The 23,691-nt window shown below is 43.5% G+C and overlaps 1 protein-coding gene across 2 annotated transcripts in view; it reads right to left on the reverse strand.

Annotated features, from left to right (window-relative positions):
* FBH1 (F-box DNA helicase 1) overlaps window positions 1-23,691 on the reverse strand; it is a 134,628-nt gene that overhangs the window by 102,851 nt on the left and 8,086 nt on the right. For both annotated transcript variants that reach the window (XM_075345329.1, XM_075345330.1), the window contains exons 3-5: window positions 22,006-22,505; window positions 18,267-18,397; window positions 15,878-16,007 (exon numbers count right to left, since the gene is read on the reverse strand). In XM_075345329.1, the coding sequence (XP_075201444.1) occupies window positions 15,878-16,007; window positions 18,267-18,397; window positions 22,006-22,505 (761 nt within the window). The remainder of the gene's footprint in view (window positions 1-15,877; window positions 16,008-18,266; window positions 18,398-22,005; window positions 22,506-23,691) is intronic.

Here is a 23,691-nt window from a genome sequence, read left to right on the forward strand (position 1 = left end):
GCAAAGATACAATTATGCCTTGTGCGCACTAGGCGTTTTTGCCGCGTTTTTAACCGCGTTTTTGTGCTGAAAACGCAGTGACATTGCTTCCCCAGCAATGTCTATGGGTTTTCATAAGTGCTGTCCGCACACAGCGTTTTTTTGTAGCTGCGTTTTTGTGGTGACCACAAAAATGCAGCATGTCAATTATTTTTGCGTTTTTCACTGCGTTTTTCACCCATTGAGTTCAATGAGATGTTCAACAACGCAATGAAAAACGCATATAGCCGCGTTTCTATGACTAAAAACGCAGCTATAAACACAATGGGTGGGCAGTAAAGTGACGTGTACAGGAAGAGGATTCCTTCTGTTGGTAAACACAGAAGCATGAATCCTCCCGGTACCGTCACCGCTGCGTCCACCTCCCGTCTTGGGCATGTATGCTGCCGTGCGGCGCCATGTCTGGGCGGGAGGTGGAGGCAGCGGCGAAAACAAAACTGAACAGTAGAAAAAAAAAAATGTCATATATACTCACCTGTCTGCAGGGTCCTGGTGCCATGCCCGCTCCCAGCTCCTGTCTCAGTACCGCCGCTCCGGGTGTGTGCAGTCTCCCCGGGGCAGGACCTTGCTTGCAGGACCTGGCGGTGGATCACCTGATGCAGTCACCTGACGCATCAGCTGATCGTAGTCTCGCCGGCTTTTTCGCGCCCGGCCGGCTATCAGCTGATCCTGCCGTCAGGGGACTTCATCAGCTGATTACCGGCAGCTCCTGCAGCGATCGGACAGGATCAGACTCCTGTCCAATCGATCGCTCCAGGAGCTGCCGGTAATCAGCACAGCACATAAGTGAGTATTATTTTTTTTTTCTACTGATGCATCAGCTGATTGTATAATCGGCTTTTATACAATCAGCTGCTGTGTGATGTGATTCACATCCTTGAACCTGACAGATCATCTGATCGGTATGCCTTCCAGCAAACCGATCAGATGATATTGGATCCGGATTGGACGGCGCGGGACCCTAACCCAGGATTACTGCGGAGGGGGGTTCTTTATTTCAATAAAGATGGAGTCACTAATTGTGTTGTGTTTTTATTTCTAATAAAAATATTTTTCTGTGTGTTGGGTTTTTTTTTTTTATCATTACTAGAAATTCATGGTGGCCATGTCTAATATTGGCGTGACACCATGAATTTCGGGCTTCGGGCTAGCTGATAATATACAGCTAGCCCTAACTCCATTATTACCCAGCTAGCCACCCGGCATCAGGGCAGTTGGTAGAGTTGGATACAGCGCCAGAAGATGGCGCTTCTATGAAAGCGCCATTTTCTGGGGTGGCTGCGGACTGCAATTCGCAGTGGGGGTGCCCAGAAAGCTTGGGCACCCTGCACTGTGGATTCCAATCCCCAGCTGCCTAGTTGTACCCGGCTGGACTCAAAAATTAGGCGAAGCTCACGTCATTTTTTTTTTTTAATTATTTCATGAAATTCGAGAAATAATTAAAAAAAAAAGGGCTTCTCTATATTTTTGGTTCCCAGCCGGGTACAAATAGGCAGCTGGGGATTGGGGCAGCCTGTACCTGCCTGCTGTACCCGGCTAGCATACAAAAATATGGCGAAGCCCATGTCATTTTTTTTTTCTTTTTGGGCAAAAAACTGCATACAGTCCTGGATGGAGGATGCTGAGCCTTGTAGTTCTGCAGCTGCTGTCTGCTCTCCTGCATACACTAGTGAATGGAGGATGCTGAGCCTTGTAGTTCTCCAGCTGCTGTGTGCTCTCCTGCATACACTAGTTCTGCAGCTGTCTGTCTGCTCTCCTGCATACAATGAACATTTTGAAGAAGGAAATGACATCAGACCTTTTTTTTTTTTTTTTTTTTTTTTCCATCAACAATCTTTAATGGCATTGTGCACTGATTAAAAACGCAGTGAGCAAAAACGCAGCAAAAAACGCACCAAATCGCAGCAAAAGCGCATGCCTTTTTGTCGTGTTTTTTAGCCGCGGGTGCGTTTTTTGAGACAAAAACGCACATAAAAACGCAGCGTGAAAAAAACGCCTAGTGCGCACATACCCTTACACTCTACAACTAGGGAGAAGCACTGTGATTTTCTGTACTCTGTAAAATTAGGTGACTTGCCTACTACTACTTTTATGTATGGGATCAAATTGACCCCCTCAGTACTTATACGTATGAGTTGTAAAATCCGGGGCCCTGAAAAAGTTACAATTAATTTTTGTGTCCTAAAATATACACTACCATGAATAAATAAAAAAGTCACAAAAACTCATTTGTTAAAATTTTTGAAATTATAGGAAAAAGAAGTAGCAAAAGGGTCAAAATGTCCCCCTCCGGTAGTTCTAGTGTTAAAAAAAGACGCTATGGCAAGTGTGAAAATTGTAAGATTTCTAATTTTATTTTTTAAATAAAAATTTTAACATAAAAAAATTGCACACATTTGAAACTGAGGTGCTTGCTGTCATTTTGATAAAATCAATGTTTTCTCGGGTATATACAGTATATGCATAATTGCCTCGATTGTATGCACAGACTAAAATAGGTTTAGAATTACATCGCAAATTGTCAGTGAGGTTTATTCTTGCTGCATACCCACAGCATTATATACCAGAGATTGATCCTTAAACCACACCTACATTAACTTGCTTATGGTTTTTAAATATTAATTTAAATTTTAATTTTTAATTTACATAAAATACACAGAATTTTATAAAGTGTCTATGAATCTTATTATTCCTGTCTAGATCAATTTTAGTGGCCTTGGTATGTAAATATATGCTGCCTAAATATGCAAATTTGAAAATTTTTGTAAGTATATTACAAAGTTCCTTTTAATGTATGAAATAAAAATGTAAATGCTGGTTATGCTTCAATGTGAATATCCAAAACCACATCAACATAAAGGTCTGCTCTAGTTCCCTGTATTTCATAACTGGAATGTTTAAACTTCCTAAACACACAATATTAGAATACATAAATTGGTAGAAAATAATAAGATGTTTAATTGGCAAAATCGACTGTTATTTTTAGTGACTTCAAATGAATTCCAAGGAATGGAGACTAGCCTCAATAATGCTGTGAGAATATAGTCCCTGCCGCTACTTTTGTGATTTCTATAGTTGGACTGTGGTTTGGATGAAGCTCGATTGCTCCACACTCGTGTCTGAAATGCATGGACTCTGGTGTCCTCTTGTGGTCTCACATTGCATACAGGTTAATATATTCTGGCATTGATACACAGTAGATAATCAGCACGTGTGCAATTATATATATGGCATTAAAGTTTCATTCAACTGTAAGGGGTATTCCCATTTACGTGTAATGGCATATCAAAAGGCAATACTTAGGAACCCTATTGTGAGAACGAGGGAACGGAGTGCTGTGGTCTAGTCCACTTAAAGCACCACTCCAGAGGCATTTTTTTTGCAGTGCTGGAGTGGGTGCTTTAAATCTAAGTCCCCTGCCACCGGTATTATACTCACCCTTTATTTATGAGTGGCTACACCGATATTGGTTTTAACTTAGGTTGGGGGCTTTGTTTTTGAGTTTGTTTTTAATATTATCCTCATTAAGGGTTATTAGAAATACACAAATATCCATAGGAATGATAACAGGGTAATAATCATAAGTATACTATGCTAGTAAGCATTAAAAATATCATATGGAAAGACCTGTATGGGCTACCATAAACAATTAGGATGCAAACCACTCAAATTAATTGCATAAGGACAAGAGGACACAAAGTGGTTGAGATGCAACAATATGTATCAAAATTTAATAATACATACAAATATAGTAGTGCACAATAAGTACAGTAAGGATAAAAAAGACAGAGGTTGCACAAAGCACTGAAAAATGGAGAATATCACATGGCATAAGTAATTATATATAGATAGAAAACTAAGGACCATGTGATTGTCCAAGATATTCGCTGGTGAAACAGAAGTTGGCATACAGCAACAGCAAATATGAAGCAGTATACAATGCAATGCAATGCAATATAAATGCAAAATCGTATCAGGGCTGTATCAAAATGTACAAGAAATCAGCAGTGTAACATGGCATCAGTCAGCCTATATGAATAAAGATATATGGACCATGTGGTGGTCCAGAGTAATCACTGGTGACCCAGGGGTTAGCATACAGCAATTGCCGATATGAAGCAGTATATAATGTCAATACAACATTAGTGGAGAAACATACCACAGCAGTGTCAAGGTAGAAAGAGAGTCAGCAGCGTGACATAAAGTGCCGAGTGCAAAGCTACAGGACCAGAAGTCCCCCCCTAATTGGTAACGCGCGTTTCACGTGTTGGATATACGCTTCATCAGACCAACGGAGGGGTAAACATTCCTCTGTCCAAGGACCTTTTGTATGCACCATGTGAGGCGTCACATGGGTAAAAGCAGCCACACAGCGATGTTTGTATCGGCGCATGCGCAGTTCACATCGGAATCCCCAGCCACTGCGAGCGGCGTCAGGTAGAGGAGCGCTCGAGGGGGAAACCCAACATGTCAGGTACCGCCCCCACTCGAGCGCAGCTCCACCCCACAGACACCGCAAAGCATGCCAGGGAGAAGGAGTGAACAACGCAAGCGCACACATCAGCTGCTAACACATGGGAACGGAAACTCCCAATACGACAGAAATGCATAGAGACCTATAAAGGACTGAATGGCATAATAACAGTAATATATAATAATAATCATCATGATAGCAGCCATGCAATCCAAGTGCTTCAGTAGAGGCTGTAATAAAGGGAGTCTTCATGTGTTCGCATGTGTAATTGATTCTTGTTATGGCGTACTCAGGCATACAGATGGCAAAGGACCAAAAAGAACAGGAAAAAGGAGCTGCAAGCAAAAAAAACAAAAATAGCATAAAAATGATGCAGCACAATTACTATAAAACAACAACAAAAGTACAGGGGGAATAAAAATGGGAAAAAAAAGACCCACTGAAACAATGTATGGGGAAAGGGGAGACATGGGGAGAATGAGGGATTACAAGAAGGGGGCAAAGCTAAGGGACTCATTAAGACCGGACGGAACCATTGTCCCCAGTGTCGTAATCCATTTTGTTTCCTTCTGAGCCAGGATTTTTTTGATGTTCCCACCTCTGTTGCCACATTGAACAACATCAATCCCCATGACCCGAAATGATTTTGGATTACAATTGTGAAAATTTCGAAAATGTCTAGGAAGGGTCTTGAGGGTAGAAATATCGATCACTGTCTTGGCCGCACCAATGTCTCTCACATGCTCGCGTACTCTTACTCGCAACTCCCTAGATGTTAACCCTATATATATTTTAGGGCAACTACATGTCGCATAGTAGATGACGTACGAGGTAGCGCATGAAATGAAAGTCCTGATGTCAAAAGTCCGACTACCATCGGCAGTGGAAAAAGTCTTACTACGAGAAACATTGGTGCAGGCAACACAGTGACCGCAAGGGAAACAACCACGGACCGAATTAGTAGACCCAAAAGGATGTGGGGTCACTGGGACATAATGGCTATGTACAAGGTGGTCACGGAGGTTCCTTGAACGTCGTGCCGTCATTAAGGGAAAGTCAGGGAGGAGGTCCTTAAGAACAGGATCCGATTTCAGAATTGGCCAATGTTTGCTCAAAATTGAGCGCATATTGTGCCATTCGTGATTATATACAGATATGAATCGAGTCTCACCCACCCCCCTATCCGCTCCACCAGATGGCTGCAGAAGGGCCACCCGCTGGGTATTTTTGGCCCTGTTAAAACCCCTCTTGATTGTATGGCGGCTATACCCTCTCTCCATTAATCTAGATGTTAAGTCATGTGCCTGGGTCATAAAGTTCTCAGATGTCGAGCAAATTCGCTTCATCCTGAGAAATTGGCCAACCGGGATGGCTTTAATAGTGCTAAAAAGGTGAGAAGATGAGGCATGAAGAAGGGAGTTGACCGAGGTGGGCTTCCTAAAGACGTCAGTCTGTAGTTGCCGACCGCGGTCAACCCCAATCATAATATCCAAAAAATCAATCTGCTGTAAATCATATCTATAAGTGAGCTTGAGATTTAATGAGTTGTGATTTAATACTCCCATAAAATCCGAGAGCTGCTCCACTGTACCCTGCCATAAAATAAACACATCATCGATGTATCTTAGCCAGCACTGCGCATGGGCAGCCGCCAGCACGCCCTCGTCGCCAAAAATGCCCCTCTCCCATAGGCCGAGGAACAGATTTGCGTACGAAGGCGCGCAGGCCGCGCCCATCGCAGTGCCCCTTATCTGTAAATAAAACCGTTCTTTAAAAATAAAAAAATTGTGTGTCAGGATAAAGTGGAGCAGCTCCAGGATCAGCTCACATAGATGACCATCACGGTTGGTATTGCTCAGGAAGAAGCGAACTGCCTCCAGGCCGTCATTATGACCAATGTTAGTATAGAGAGATTCGATATCCGCCGTAACCAAAAGGGTGTTAGAGTCCACAAAAACCCCATCAACCCTGTTCAGGACGTCCGTCGTATCCTTGACATAAGATGGCAAAGTCTCCACAAGGGGTTTTAAGTAATAATCAATAAAACGACAAATAGGGTCGCATAGGCCATCTATGCCGGACACGATAGGACGTCCTGGTGGGTTATCGGGGTTTTTGTGGATTTTGGGCAAAAGGTAGAATGTAGGTATTTTGGGGGATGACACAAAAAGGCCATCAAAGACCTTTTTCGTTATAATCCCCTCATCTAGGGCCCCCTGCAGGATGTGGTGGAGAGAAGCAGTGAAGGGGGCGAGAGGACTCGAGTCTAATCTGCGGTATGTATTTCTATCCCTAAGTTGGCGGAGAGCCTCCTTTTCATATAAATTATTCGGCCAAATCACTATATTACCCCCCTTGTCTGCTGGTTTTATCTGGACGTCATCAAGAGATTGTAGGTCTCTGAGTGCTCTTCTCTGTACTGAAGTGAGATTATCGTACCTACGTCTTGTTGATAGGGTTTTAAATTCATCAGAGACCAACCTGGTGAATATTTCAATTGAAGAGCACAGAGACAAGGGAGGGAATCTAGTAGATTTAGGCAGAATGGAGGGAGGAAACCCACCTTGTTGGTTAGTAGTCTGTTCAATAAGGAGATCCTCCAGGACTTGGAGAGCCTCTCTTTCAGCACGATCAGAAGTGGTAAATGGGGCGTTGTTTTTTGAGTGTAATTTTTTCAGAAGGATTTTACGTGAAAAAATATGCAAGTCTTTTAACGCTGTAAAAAAATGAAATGAGTTAGTTGGGGAAAAACTTAAACCTTTAGATAACAAATCAATCTGAATCTGTGATAGTGGATGGGATGATAAATTTATTACCTGTAGAGGATCTTTTTGTAATTGCTGTCTTGTTCTGGGATGGGAGTCAGTGATGGTTTTAACAGGATCTGTTTGCTTTTTCTTATATTTCTTAGTTGTTACAGCAAACCTATCCATAGGGATAGAGGGGTCCTGGATATCAGTATTAGATTCCTCCCCGGATGTATATGATCTCAGGGAAGTGGATCTGGAACGTGATTGATTGTAAAAACGTCTAAAAGGTCTGGATCTCTCCACAGACATCCTCCATTTATAAACTTTGTTAGTAAACAAATCTTGTTCATCCCTGTGGAATTTTTTAATTTTATTTGCTTTAAGATCTTTTTCCCACTTAGACACCTCACTCTCAATCTCAAGCTCCAAATTTTTGAAATCCTCCTTACTGAGGCCCCCCTTGATTTTACTATATAACTCATCCATCTCAGATTTAATTAGGGAGAGTTTGGTACTATTTAGATCACAGAGTAACTGAATGAATGCTCTAGAGCAGACCTGGGCAAGGGGCGGCCCGCGGGCCACATCCGGCCCGCCTGCTCTCTGTGACCGGCCCGCCCGTCTTCAGCCGGTGCAGTGGAGCCGGGCTGCAGCGTGCCGAGCAAGGAGAGATCCTGTGCAGGTCCGCACTCCGCACAGTCAGTCCAGGCAGCGGAACGCAGGAGTCTTTCCTCTGTTCCCTGCCGGCACTAATTGTCAGTGACACACGCGCGCGCTCTGACGTTGTCAGTACTGCGCTGCGTGTGTCATTTCAAAAGTTCCCGCCCGCCCTGCAGGAGAAGGAGCAGCACAGCAGACGGAATAATTCATACTGCACTGTAGGACCTGCGATGATGTCACGCCCATGTGACTGTGTGGGAGGAGACACAGGATGCCGGGCAGAAAGCAAGACATGCTGAATGCTGAAGATGTGGACACATGATGACTGGTAATGAGAAAAGAGGGGACATGAGGGGGAGGGGGGCTGCAGGGTGAGTGCATATGTGGGAACATGGAGCTGCAGGGTGAGTGCATATGTGGGAACATGGAGCTGCAGGGTGAGTGCATATGTGGGAACATGGAGCTGCAGGGTGAGTGCATATGTGGGAACATGGAGCTGCAGGGTGAGTGCATATGTGGGAACATGGAGCTGCAGGGTGAGTGCATATGTGGGAACATGGAGCTGCAGGGTGAGTGCATATGTGGGAACATGGAGCTGCAGGGTGAGTGCATATGTGGGAACATGGAGCTGCAGGGTGAGTGCATATGTGGGAACATGGAGCTGCAGGGTGAGTGGCATATGTGGGAACATGGAGCTGCAGGGTGAGTGCATATGTGGGAACATGGAGCTGCAGGGTGAGTGCATATGTGGGAACATGGAGCTGCAGGGTGAGTGGCATATGTGGGAACATGGAGCTGCAGGGTGAGTGCATATGTGGGAACATGGAGCTGCAGGGTGAGTGGCATATGTGGGAACATGGAGCTGCAGGGTGAGTGCATATGTGGGAACATGGAGCTGCAGGGTGAGTGCATATGTGGGATCATGGAGCTGCAGGGTGAGTGCATATGTGGGAACATGGAGCTGCAGGGTGAGTGCATATGTGGGAACATGGAGCTGCAGGGTGAGTGGCATATGTGGGAACATGGAGTTGCAGGGTGAGTGCATATGTGGGAACATGGAGCTGCAGGGTGAGTGCATATGTGGGAACATGGAGCTGCAGGGTGAGTGCATATGTGGGAACATGGAGCTGCAGGGTGAGTGGCATATGTGGGAACATGGAGCTGCAGGGTGAGTGCATATGTGGGAACATGGAGCTGCAGGGTGAGTGCATATGTGGGAACATGGAGCTGCAGGGTGAGTGGCATATGTGGGAACATGGAGCTGCAGGGTGAGTGGCATATGTGGGAACATGGAGCTGCAGGGTGAGTGGCATATGTGGGAACATGGAGCTGCAGGGTGAGTGCATATGTGGGAAGATGGAGTTGCAGGGTGAGTGGCATATGAGGGAAGATGGAGTTGCAGGGTGAGTGGCATATGAGGGCTGCAGACTGACAGAAGGATGTGAAGGGGTGCAGAGTGTTTGAGAGGGGTAAGTTGGGGTACAGGCAGGGTGAAATATGTGGGCATATGGGGGTGTAGTGTGTGTGATATGGGGGTGCAGGCTGTATGGGGAGCAGGGTGTGTGACATATGGGGGTGTAGTATAATACAGGTGTACTATATGGAGGTGTAGTATATTACAGGTGTGCTATATGGAGGTGTAGTATATTACAGGTGTGCTATATAGGGGTGTATATTACAGGTGTATATAGGGGTGTAGTGATGTAGTATATTACAGGTGTGCTATATGGAGGTGTAGTATATTACAGGTGTGCTATATGGAGGTGTACTATATTACAGGTGTATATAGGGGTGTAGTGATGTAGTATATTACAGGTGTAGTATATAGGGGTGTAATGATGTAGTATATCGGAGGTGTATTATATAGTGGTGTAGTATAATACAGGTGTATATGGGGGTGTAGTATATTACAGGTATATGGAGGGAGTGTAGTATAATACAGGTGTATATGGGGGGTGTAGTATAATACAGGTGTAGTATATAGGGGTGTAGTGGTGTAGTTTATTACAGGTGTAGTATATGGAGGGGGTGTAGTGATGTAATATATTGGGTAGAACTGAGGTAATTATATTAGTCCGGCCCTCTAAACCAATCCCAATTTCTCATGCGGCCCCATGGGAAAATTAATTGCCCACCCCTGCTCTAGAGCATGTGTTAACATGTGTTAAAGTGCTAACACATGCTCTAGAGCATTCATTCAGATCCACTTCCCTGAGATCATATACATCCGGGGAGGAATCTAATACTGATATCCAGGACCCCTCTATCCCTATGGATAGGTTTGCTGTAACAACTAAGAAATATAAGAAAAAGCAAACAGATCCTGTTAAAACCATCACTGACTCCCATCCCAGAACAAGACAGCAATTACAAAAAGATCCTCTACAGGTAATAAATTTATCATCCCATCCACTATCACAGATTCAGATTGATTTGTTATCTAAAGGTTTAAGTTTTTCCCCAACTAACTCATTTCATTTTTTTACAGCGTTAAAAGACTTGCATATTTTTTCACGTAAAATCCTTCTGAAAAAATTACACTCAAAAAACAACGCCCCATTTACCACTTCTGATCGTGCTGAAAGAGAGGCTCTCCAAGTCCTGGAGGATCTCCTTATTGAACAGACTACTAACCAACAAGGTGGGTTTCCTCCCTCCATTCTGCCTAAATCTACTAGATTCCCTCCCTTGTCTCTGTGCTCTTCAATTGAAATATTCACCAGGTTGGTCTCTGATGAATTTAAAACCCTATCAACAAGACGTAGGTACGATAATCTCACAGAGAAGAGCACTCAGAGACCTACAATCTCTTGATGACGTCCAGATAAAACCAGCAGACAAGGGGGGTAATATAGTGATTTGGCCGAATAATTTATATGAAAAGGAGGCTCTCCGCCAACTTAGGGATAGAAATACATACCGCAGATTAGACTCGAGTCCTCTCGCCCCCTTCACTGCTTCTCTCCACCACATCCTGCAGGGGGCCCTAGATGAGGGGATTATAACGAAAAAGGTCTTTGATGGCCTTTTTGTGTCATCCCCCAAAATACCTACATTCTACCTTTTGCCCAAAATCCACAAAAACCCCGATAACCCACCAGGACGTCCTATCGTGTCCGGCATAGATGGCCTATGCGACCCTATTTGTCGTTTTATTGATTATTACTTAAAACCCCTTGTGGAGACTTTGCCATCTTATGTCAAGGATACGACGGACGTCCTGAACAGGGTTGATGGGGTTTTTGTGGACTCTAACACCCTTTTGGTTACGGCGGATATCGAATCTCTCTATACTAACATTGGTCATAATGACGGCCTGGAGGCAGTTCGCTTCTTCCTGAGCAATACCAACCGTGATGGTCATCTATGTGAGCTGATCCTGGAGCTGCTCCACTTTATCCTGACACACAATTTTTTTATTTTTAAAGAACGGTTTTATTTACAGATAAGGGGCACTGCGATGGGCGCGGCCTGCGCGCCTTCGTACGCAAATCTGTTCCTCGGCCTATGGGAGAGGGGCATTTTTGGTGACGAGGGCGTGCCGGCGGCTGCCCATGCGCAGTGCTGGCTAAGATACATCGATGATGTGTTTATTTTATGGCAGGGTACAGTGGAGCAGCTCTCGGATTTTATGGGAGTATTAAATCACAACTCATTAAATCTCAAGCTCACTTATAGATATGATTTACAGCAGATTGATTTTTTGGATATTATGATTGGGGTTGACCGCGGTCGGCAACTACAGACTGACGTCTTTAGGAAGCCCACCTCGGTCAACTCCCTTCTTCATGCCTCATCTTCTCACCTTTTTAGCACTATTAAAGCCATCCCGGTTGGCCAATTTCTCAGGATGAAGCGAATTTGCTCGACATCTGAGAACTTTATGACCCAGGCACATGACTTAACATCTAGATTAATGGAGAGAGGGTATAGCCGCCATACAATCAAGAGGGGTTTTAACAGGGCCAAAAATACCCAGCGGGTGGCCCTTCTGCAGCCATCTGGTGGAGCGGATAGGGGGGTGGGTGAGACTCGATTCATATCTGTATATAATCACGAATGGCACAATATGCGCTCAATTTTGAGCAAACATTGGCCAATTCTGAAATCGGATCCTGTTCTTAAGGACCTCCTCCCTGACTTTCCCTTAATGACGGCACGACGTTCAAGGAACCTCCGTGACCACCTTGTACATAGCCATTATGTCCCAGTGACCCCACATCCTTTTGGGTCTACTAATTCGGTCCGTGGTTGTTTCCCTTGCGGTCACTGTGTTGCCTGCACCAATGTTTCTCGTAGTAAGACTTTTTCCACTGCCGATGGTAGTCGGACTTTTGACATCAGGACTTTCATTTCATGCGCTACCTCGTACGTCATCTACTATGCGACATCTAGTTGCCCTAAAATATATATAGGGTTAACATCTAGGGAGTTGCGAGTAAGAGTACGCGAGCATGTGAGAGACATTGGTGCGGCCAAGACAGTGATCGATATTTCTACCCTCAAGACCCTTCCTAGACATTTTCGAAATTTTCACAATTGTAATCCAAAATCATTTCGGGTCATGGAGATTGATGTTGTTCAATGTGGCAACAGAGGTGGGAACATCAAAAAAATCCTGGCTCAGAAGGAAACAAAATGGATTACGACACTGGGGACAATGGTTCCGTCCGGTCTTAATGAGTCCCTTAGCTTTGCCCCCTTCTTGTAATCCCTCATTCTCCCCATGTCTCCCCTTTCCCCATACATTGTTTCAGTGGGTCTTTTTTTTCCCATTTTTATTCCCCCTGTACTTTTGTTGTTGTTTTATAGTAATTGTGCTGCATCATTTTTATGCTATTTTTGTTTTTTTTGCTTGCAGCTCCTTTTTCCTGTTCTTTTTGGTCCTTTGCCATCTGTATGCCTGAGTACGCCATAACAAGAATCAATTACACATGCGAACACATGAAGACTCCCTTTATTACAGCCTCTACTGAAGCACTTGGATTGCATGGCTGCTATCATGATGATTATTATTATATATTACTGTTATTATGCCATTCAGTCCTTTATAGGTCTCTATGCATTTCTGTCGTATTGGGAGTTTCCGTTCCCATGTGTTAGCAGCTGATGTGTGCGCTTGCGTTGTTCACTCCTTCTCCCTGGCATGCTTTGCGGTGTCTGTGGGGTGGAGCTGCGCTCGAGTGGGGGCGGTACCTGACATGTTGGGTTTCCCCCTCGAGCGCTCCTCTACCTGACGCCGCTCGCAGTGGCTGGGGATTCCGATGTGAACTGCGCATGCGCCGATACAAACATCGCTGTGTGGCTGCTTTTACCCATGTGACGCCTCACATGGTGCATACAAAAGGTCCTTGGACAGAGGAATGTTTACCCCTCCGTTGGTCTGATGAAGCGTATATCCAACACGTGAAACGCGCGTTACCAATTAGGGGGGGACTTCTGGTCCTGTAGCTTTGCACTCGGCACTTTATGTCACGCTGCTGACTCTCTTTCTACCTTGACACTGCTGTGGTATGTTTCTCCACTAATGTTGTATTGACATTATATACTGCTTCATATCGGCAATTGCTGTATGCTAACCCCTGGGTCACCAGTGATTACTCTGGACCACCACATGGTCCATATATCTTTATTCATATAGGCTGACTGATGCCATGTTACACTGCTGATTTCTTGTACATTTTGATACAGCCCTGATACGATTTTGCATTTATATTGCATTGCATTGCATTGTATACTGCTTCATATTTGCTGTTGCTGTATGCCAACTTCTGTTTCACCAGCGAATATCTTGGACAATCACATGGTCCTTAGTTTTCTATCTATATATAATTACTTATGCCATGTGATATTCTCCATTTTTCAGTGCTTTGTGCAACCTCTGTCTTTTTTATCATTAAGGGTTATGTCTTATTAATCACATGGTGCTATTTCGGATCTGATCCATATGTGAACATGTATGTGAGGATACCTACAGGTTATCTATATTTGCTTATTCCACATATTATACTTACCTTTCGTCAGTTTCACTTTTTTTTTTTGCACACAGCTCCGGTTCCGCAGCACTATCTTGTGCCTGTAACCTCTAACTATCTGGACGTTAGAAATTATGTCACCAAGTCTCAATACAAGTCTATGTAAGCCAGAATGAGGCTCTCATAGATTTTTACTGAAAAGTGGCTTCCAATGCTGCTGGCAGGTCACAGATCGCCCGAGACTGACCGGAGCGGCGGCGATATCAGAAGAAGTTGGTGGCAGGTAAGTATAAGACAGGGTACTGAGATTTACAGAACCACTCCAGCAGTGAAATCTAATATAAAAAGCTGAGTGTGTGTGTGTGTGTGTGTGTGTGTGTGTGTGTGTGTGTGTGTGTGTGTGTGTGTGTGTGTGTGTGTGTGTGTGTGTGTGTGTGTGTGTGTGTGTGTGTGTGTGTGTGTGTGTGTGTGTGTGTGTGTCCGGGATTGGCATCTGCACCGTCGCAGCTACAGCCACAAACTTTTGCACACTCACACTTCTGGACCCCGAGAGCGTCATAGGCTATGTTTTGAGGGGAAATTATAACCCCGCGCTTTACAGTTTTTCAACAAAAAACATGCCTCCATTAAAGCGAATGGAGCTGGGAGCCACAGTGCAGCAAGAACTTCAGAAGAATGCGTAGCCACGCCCTTATATGGAATGTTGGCGTGTCACAATGCAGCCAGGGAAACAGACAGACACAGACAGGGAAAGAGACAGACATAGACAGGGTAAGAGACAGACACAAAGAGACAGACACAGACAAAGAGACAGACTGACAGGGAAAGAGAGGGAAAGAGACAGGTTAAGAGGCAGACAAAAAGACAGACACAGGGAAAGAGACAGACAGGGAAAGAGAGGGAAAGAGAGACAGGGAAAGTGACAGAGATAGACAGACAGGGAAATAGACAGAGACAGTCAGAGATAGACAGGGAAAGAGACAGAGATATATATACATAGGGGGAGACAGACAGAGAATGGGAGAGAAACAGAGAGACAGTTACTATCCTGGGCAGCGCCGGGTGCTATGTTGTGAGGCTAAATTTTAACCCCACGCGCTGGCGTCAAAGAGTATATACCGTACAGTTGCTAAGGTGGGGCCCCGACATGGGATACTCACCACACTCGGGGATATGAACACACCCACAAAATGTGCCACACACTACCACGTGCTTGAACACATATACCACCCTCAGCACACATTTCACCACACATACACCAACCTCGCCACATAATCGCCCTAAACACACACACAAGTCTGGTATTATCCTTCAAAAATAAAAATCTGATTAATAAGCAGCCAAACTACAAGAACAACAAATGTACCACATAGGAAATACGGCAGCTGTCAGTCACATGACCCGTCTATTATGTGTATGTGTGAGGTAATATATACTGTCAGGGGGAGAGAGCTTTCTGTTGCCTGGAGATTTATCAGGCTGCCAATAGCAACCAATCACAGCTTAGCTTCTATTTTGCTACAGTTAATTAATCTGAGCTCTGATTGGTTAATATAGGCAACAATTTAATAATTACATTTCTATCTATTTGTTTTGTGTTTTTTGTGTGCAGAATACATTTTTGTTAATGCATTCTATTTTGTTAACAGCAGTTATTAACCCGGGAGCAGCCGGGTAGTACAGCTAGTAAAAAATAAAATGCTTTAGTTGTGCTTTAAGCTTTGCCTGCACGATGGATCTCCAAGCGGCTGTGCCATGACCTGCACAATGGCCCAATAACTTAAATGAGTCCAGGTCTATCCCCAATGTTACAGCAATAAACGGACTCCATCTCCTTGATATACCATCACTCAATAAGGTGACAATACCCGTTAACACCCCACAACAGTCATCAGCTTTAATGCATAGGGATCCTGTAGTTTGACAAAGAAATGTTGACCCTTTACTTTACAGAGGCCAGATTCACAATATGTACATACCTCACTGTTATATACAAGCTCGGGAAACCTCTGGAGAATACATTTTTCAGCAATTTCATATAAATTATGATTCTTCAGACATTCCAAAATGCCGTGAGAGTCGGTGAGGGCAAACAAAGAAGCAAAGTACCTGCATAGTATTCAGACATGACAGTAGGTAAATAATCATCCACATGGCTACCAAATTCAATTATTCATCTCAAATGTGAAAAATATATAATACTAAAAATGTAACACAATGGAACATGCTATAAAAAGCTAAGGCTATGCGCCCATGGGAGATTGAACCTGCGGATTTATCTGCTGAAAATCTGCAGATTTTCTGGATTTTCCAGATAAATCCGGAGGTTTCAGCATGTACAGACACTCCCCATGTTATCCTATGAGACATGGGGAGTGTCTGTGTCCATGCTGCGGATACGTGCGGCTGTGAATATGCTTCGGATGTCCCACAGCCGCACGTAACTGCATGTCAATTATTTATGCGGAATTACCTGCGGAATTCCCGGCCCTCCATTATGGAGATAGAGGCCGGGACTTACGCAGGTAAGTCGCACGAATGCCCGCAGGTTTACCGCAGCTATTTCGCTGGAATCCCGCAGCTATGTATAGCTGCGGATTCCGGCAATCAGCTGCGGGAAACCTGGAGACATACCTGCGGATATATCCGCAGGTTTAATCTCCCATGGGCACATGGCCTTACTAGAGAAAGCAGAGTCAACAGCATCCTGGTCAAAAAATATATATGACCGCCTGTGTAATAACCACACAAATCAGGGGTATAGGGGCACTCGTCCAAATCAATGGATTACTCGATATCACATACCATAAGAAAAAAGGATGACAGCGTGCCACTGGATGAAATTCATTCCAGATTTATGCCATTGGATGAACAAACAGCAACATTTCGACCTGTTGAAATAGAACAAACAGGTCGAAACGTTGCTGTTTGTTCATCCAATGAAATGGAATGAATTTCACCCAGTGGGATGCTGTCATCCTTTTTACTTATAAAAAGTCAACTAATCTGATCTAAGGAAAAATGTAATAAATTGTTGTAGGACATGTCAATGTCAGAAGGGGACACCTTTTTAGTAAGCAGTATGTCCTATTGGATAAAAGGGTTATTCCTATAGTAGTCAGTTATCCCATCTTTGTAGTATAGGGGATAGCTCACTGATTGCTTGGGGGTCTTCAGAACAGAAGTGTCTATGCTCCACATCTGCTCCATGCAAGACAAGGCAGCCGACTCGAGCATGTCACAGCCCCATTATCTTAATGGGTGTTTCAGGGGTTGAACTTCCATCGATTAGTAACTTATCCTCTATTGATTGGATTGGATACTATTTGGAAATCAACCTTTAATGCATTGTAAATATATTACTAGTTATCACAAGAATAACTGAAAGGCATAAAATGAAGTTAATGGAGAACAGGCATGGCTATATATTTCATATCCACAATTGTAATGTGCAATGTTTTATTTGCCAATCACCAAGTAGGGGAAGTTGTGTGGATCGGGTGAGTACGCCTCTCCATTACACACTCACAGGTATGGAAAGGGTACACATTCCCCTCTGTAACTGCTGACTACTGGACCTCTCTGGATCCAATATTTAAGCTAGTATCCCATAAATGGATGATAAATTTTAATATCTCTATTACCCCTCTAAAATTCACAAAATGGTCTCTGGCTTTACCAATGTGAGCATCTCATGGCTCATATATTACTCATCTCGCCAGACATCTCTGTAAAGTCAGCTCACTTAAGCCTACTTTACACGTTGCAATTTCGCATACGATATTGTATGTGATTTGCAACGCCCCCATCGTATGTGCAGCACGTTCAATTTGTTGAACGTGCCGCACAAACGTTTAACCCCCGTCACACGTACTTACCTGTCCATACGACCTCGATGTGGGCGGCGAACATCCACTTCCTGAAGTGGGAGGGACGTTCGGCGTCACATCGACGTCACGCGGCAGCCGGCCAATAGAAGCGGAGGGGCGGAGCTGAGCGGGACGTAAACATCCCGCCCACCTCCTTCCTTCTGCATTGTCAGCCGTGAGCTGCAGGACGCAGGTAAGATCTGTTCATCGTTCCCGGGGTGTCACACACTGCGATGTGTGCTACCTCGGGAACATTGAACGGCAGGTTGTTCAATTTTAGACAAAGGTACGATGCGTATGCGATGAACGGATTTTCGTTTAATCGCAATCGCACGTACCTGTCACACCCTGCAATGTACCTTACAATGCCGGATGTGCGTCACTTACGACGTGACCCTGCCGACACATTGTAAGATATATTGCAGCGCGTAAAGCGGGCTTTAGACACATTAATGGTGGGATTCCTGAAAAGAGAAAGATGATCTGGTATAAAGGTTACCTTACTAGATGTAGTATACAGAGGGGGTTGTCTGCAGTTATCCCATTTTTCTTCAGAAGATCATTAATTTCTACTATAGTCTGGCCATCTTTTGCAAGATACAGGTGATATAATTTCTTCCATTTAATAAACTAGAGGAGAGAGAAAAAAAAAAAAAAAAAGAAGAAGAGGTCACAAGCATATAAGAAGGTAACATAAGAGGGGATCATGTAAATGAGGGAAAATACAGTCTGTGATCAGGTCGTTATCCAGAACTTCATTACACACAGACCTAAGAAAGAGAAGAGCAGAAAAGGATAGAGAACAGCGAGAGACGATTGATGCTACATTTACACATTCTGGTAAAAGCTGCACCATTAATGGATCAGGAGTGGAAAATACTACATGTACTAAATTCCAAATTTAAAAAAAATCCACATTGAAATAAAGTTATGAAATCTCACAGCTTTTGCTGAGACTGTAAAAATTAGCTTTTAATTTGCATAAAACTCATGGAAAAAAAAATAATGTTGCAAAAAAAAAAACCTGCAGCAAATATCTGAATATAGCCTTAGTAGCTGGGCCATCTGTCACCGTCCTTCCCCTATGACTACAGCAGCTGACATAGGTAGAGAGGGAAATAAAACTACCGCCGCCAGTAGTCACTGGTAAAATGTAATTTAAACATTTTACTACCTTATCTGGACACATGGTGTGTGTGCCATGGTTTGACACATCCCATTTAATTAGTGAACGAGGGACTGTGAACCTCACAAAGCCTATGCGGTAATGCGAGAAATGTCAAATCTTAGTGGGTAGTCAGATACACCCTGTTAAAATTGTTAGGTAGTGGGACTCCTAAAGTTTATGCACTATGTGCAATGGCTGCCAAAAATTAGAAGGAGTCACTGCAATACATCCTGGAAGACACGTAGAGGACTCGGAATACAATTTTTTTCCCCATTATTAAGGAGTGGGACTCCCAGACTTCTAAAGCCTATGCAGGGCAGGGCCTCAAGCATTGCACTCAAGGTACTCTATTGGGTATTGAGAGTGTCCAAGCACCCCACTTGAGTATTAAGCAGTGGTGTGCACGCTTGCCCATCACTAGTCAGGAATGATTGTATCATTGCTGTGGGAGTGCGTGAGACCCCCCCGCCCTTTATATGCAGGTTCGTTTGATACTCCGGATAGTGGACTGATTCCATTCAATCAACAACGGTGGGCATGCCAAAGATAGTGCAAGACTGAATAAATCTTTTTGAATACCTCAGGTGAGATAACACTCTTAACTTGCAGATGAAGGGGTAATCTGGTTAACAGCATTATAAACTGTGCCTGGCTACTGTACTGAAAGTGCGGCAGCTGGGTAAAAATGAACTTTATTTCTCCCGGGAGCTGACGGCTTTCAGTCATGCCCAGAGCGATTAAAGCCACCGTTCACATCAGCGAGAGGCGGCTGTAATATCACCTTGGAACTATGACTGACAGCCACCTCTGCACTGATGCAATGCAGAGTCGGCTGTCACTCTATGCCGGGGCATAGTTACAGCCGCCATACACTGCATTCTGGAGCGGTGACTGAAAGCTGGAGGAATAAAGTTAAGTTACTCCCAGCTGCCGGGCTTTCAGTGCAGCGTCTGGGCAATTTTGGAACACTATTAACCTATTACCTTAGCAACTCGAGTAATATATTAGATAGAATATTCTATGGGGTTGTGCACGCCATCCAAACCCCATTCTGTTACCATTACTCTCCCCCCCTTTTTCCCCCCTCCCCAGGCAGGTCTGCCATTTTCACTTATTGTGAGTATCAGTTTAGGTGACCGTGTGACATTGTGGTCATTGTATCTAATATAATACTCGAGTCGCCCCCTGTTTCAGTATACAGTGGTGGCCACTCGGTACTCGTACTCATTTATTCATTACTAAGGTACCTATTTTCCCATTCTATTGGACAGCTTATACCAGGTCTATATACAATAACATCCGTTACTGAGTGGGCAACGGATACTAAGGGGTTTTGTGGATGTACGTACCCATTTGGGCTTATTCTTATAAATCTATTATACATATTGCCTAGTAGTTTAAATAACTACTTCTATATGTGGGTAATGATGTGAGTTATTGATAAAAGGTACCTATTTTTGTCCGGTATACCACACTTGTATTCTGCTGGGGGACGCCGTGATTGGCTTTTTAAATTTTTTTAATGCCGATTTGTTGTGTGTTTTGATTGCTCTCTGAGCCAGAGAATTGTGTGTTTTTGATATGTCATCACAATAAAAGGTTGTTTTGAATTTTTCTATATAATGACTCATTGGTGATCCCTGTTGAGTATACGCTTTTTCTTTTTGCTTTAACAGTGTTTAGAGCTTAACTATGTGTTTTGTGGTTTTGCTATAGATATAAATGGAAAAGTGTTATCCCAAGTCATCGGGGCAGTACCGTAATCTGGTAGAGCCACAGAATCATCTTTTGAGAAAGAAAAGAAAAAAAGAAAAAAAACAAAAACAAAAAAAACCCCTCCTCTCTGATTAACCCCTTCACCCGCAGCCAATTTTCTGTTTTCCGCAGTTTTTTTTTTCTTTTTTTGCTCCCCTTCTTCCGAGAGCCGTAACTTTTTTATATTTCCATCAATCTTTCCATATGAAGGTTTGTTTTTTCCAGGTTTAGTTGAACTTTTAAACTAAACCATAATTTTTACCATATAGTTTACTGAAAAATGGCAAAAAATTCCAAGTACGGAAAAATTGCAAAAAAAAAGTGCGATTGCATGATTGTTTGTGGGGTATTTTATTCAGCGTGTTCACTATAAGGTAAAACCGATGTATCGGTGTGACGCCGCAGGTCAGTACAAGTTCGTAGGTAGCAAACATGTATAGAGTTACCTTTATCTAAGGGGTTAAAAAAAAAAAAATCTGAAGTTTGTCCAAAAAAAAGATGATGCACGTTTTGCGCCATTTTCCGCAACCCGTATCGTTCTCATTTTTTGGTATCTATGGCTCAGTGATTGGTTATTTTTTGCATCTCGAGCTGACTTTTTTACTGCTACCATTTTTGCGGCAACCAAAAATTGTAATTTTGGTGTTTGAAATTTTTTCCCGCTACGCCATTAACCAATCAGATCAATTGACTTCATATGTTGATTGATCGGGCATTTCTGAACGTGGCGATACCAAATGTGTGCATATTTTTTACAATTTTTAACAATTTAATTTTCAGTGGGGTGATAGAGGGGTAATTTGAACTTTTAGGTTTATTTATTTATTTTTTTTTCATTTGTTAAGACTTTTGTTTTCCTTTACTAGTCCCCCTAGGGGGCTATAAGGATCAGCAGTCTCATCGCTCATTCTTTTCTCCCAATCAGAGCAGCACCGCTCAGATCAGGAGAAATGCTCATTTCTTGTAACCTGCAGTACTTAGATGCTTGTTACAGGACCTGAGTCATGTCAGCTACAGGAGTCATCACATGACCCTGTGATATTATGACAACCATGGGATCCATGTGATCACGTTAGTCCTACCGTGATCGTCACTAAAATGGCGCTGTCCCATTTTGACAGCGCCATATAAGGGGTTAACAGGTACGTGTTGATAGCGATTCCACTGTTGCCTGCAAGGCACACATGTCAGCTGTACAAATCAGGTGACATGTGCGCGGATTCCTCCCGGCTGGGGATTTACACTATGACCACAGGGACAGTAAATGGTTAAGTGAAATGGATCTTTATACTAAAAAAAAAAAAAATATACAAACCAGTGGGTCATGGACCAATGACTTCCATTTGTGACAAACCAAGCTGACATTCTGATAAAGGTCCACAATTGGAAGAAAGCAGAATATACGTTGCAGCAGCTCATCAGGGAATTGGTTTATATGTCCACATGAAGGATCAATCTGGTCTGTCACACCCAACAGTCCATAACAAGACTCAGACAGTGAATCAAGCATGAGACTCATTTCATCATCATCACCCTCCTCAAAGAAATCGCTGGACGATGAAGGAACGTCCTCTCCTTGGCCATGTGCATTTGAATAATGGCTTGTACTTTCTATGGATGAATAGGGTCTTTTCCGGCTGAAGACGGGATTTAATGGAGACCCATCATTATCACTGTCAAACTCCACATCAGCCAAATCCATGGCACAGCTCCAATCTTCTGCCATCTCAGGTGTAAGGCTCCTGCTAGTGGCTATATCTGTGCTTACATTACCATGTGAAGGAATGGAAGAGGAGGTTGATTTACTTCCTTTACCTATAGGAAGAAAAAGAAGGTAATTAATTAATATTAATAGCAACTAAGCAGATATTCCAGCAGAAATGACAAATTACAAATAGTATACAAAGGACGCAGCGATCCCTACACCAAAACACGCAGGTCACTGCCTCTACGTCCACATAAATGTGCGGATACTGTGGGCAAAATCTCCAGAATTGGGCAAAGATCCACTGCTCAGGTGCGAGAATCTGTCCATAGGTTAACTATTAGTCAGATACTCGTCAAATCTGGCCCTTATGGAAGAGTGGCAAGAAGAAAGCCTTTTTTTCTCAAAGCTAACCATTAGAAGTCCCGCTTGCAGTTTGCAAAAAAACATATAGGGGACAAGACTAGCAGATGGAAAAAGGTGCCCCGGTCAGATGAGAGCAAAGGAGAACTTACAAAGTGCTACGAGTGGCAGACAACTAACACTGCACATCACCACATTGTGGGACTCTCGATCACACTCCCTCTCCCAGCCCCCCTAAACGTTACGCTATTACTTACAAGAAACATATAGGGGACATGACTAGCCCCCCTAAACGTTACGCTATTAGTTACAAAAAACATATAGGGGACATGACTAGCAGATGGAAAAAGGTGCCCGGTTAGATGAGAGCAAAGTAGAACTTACAAAGTGCTATAAGTGACAGAAAACTAACACTGCACATCACCACATTGTGGGGCTCTCGATCACACTCCCTCTCCCAGCCCCCCTAAACGTTACGCTATTACTTACAGCATTTAGGGGGTTAAACAGCCAAGGGTGGCGTAGGGACTGTCCATGGCTGAGCTCATGTGCCAGACGCGACCGCCATGATGTACCTATACATCATTAGTCAGGAATACCTGTGCAACCATTACGTACAGGAATGTCAAATGTCATGAAGGGGTTAACCCTGACTAAATCCCCAACTTTAATTGCTGAAATGCAGACCAAAACGTGCAAGGAATCTCCACCATGCTACACTGTTGCCTGAAGACCCTCATTATTTTCGGCTCACAAGCAAACAAATTACCTTCTGCTACAGCCAAATACTTCACATTTTAACTCCTCATAATATTAATAATATTTCTGCATCTCGAATCTATGGGTAAACCCATCTTCTACATGAAAAATTTAAAACAAGTGGTGGGAACATAGAATATTCGTTTTCTGCATATAAATCTATGTCTTTATATT

Source organism: Anomaloglossus baeobatrachus, chromosome 4, assembly GCF_048569485.1.
Source record: "Anomaloglossus baeobatrachus isolate aAnoBae1 chromosome 4, aAnoBae1.hap1, whole genome shotgun sequence".
NCBI classification, from domain to species: Eukaryota; Metazoa; Chordata; class Amphibia; order Anura; family Aromobatidae; genus Anomaloglossus; species Anomaloglossus baeobatrachus.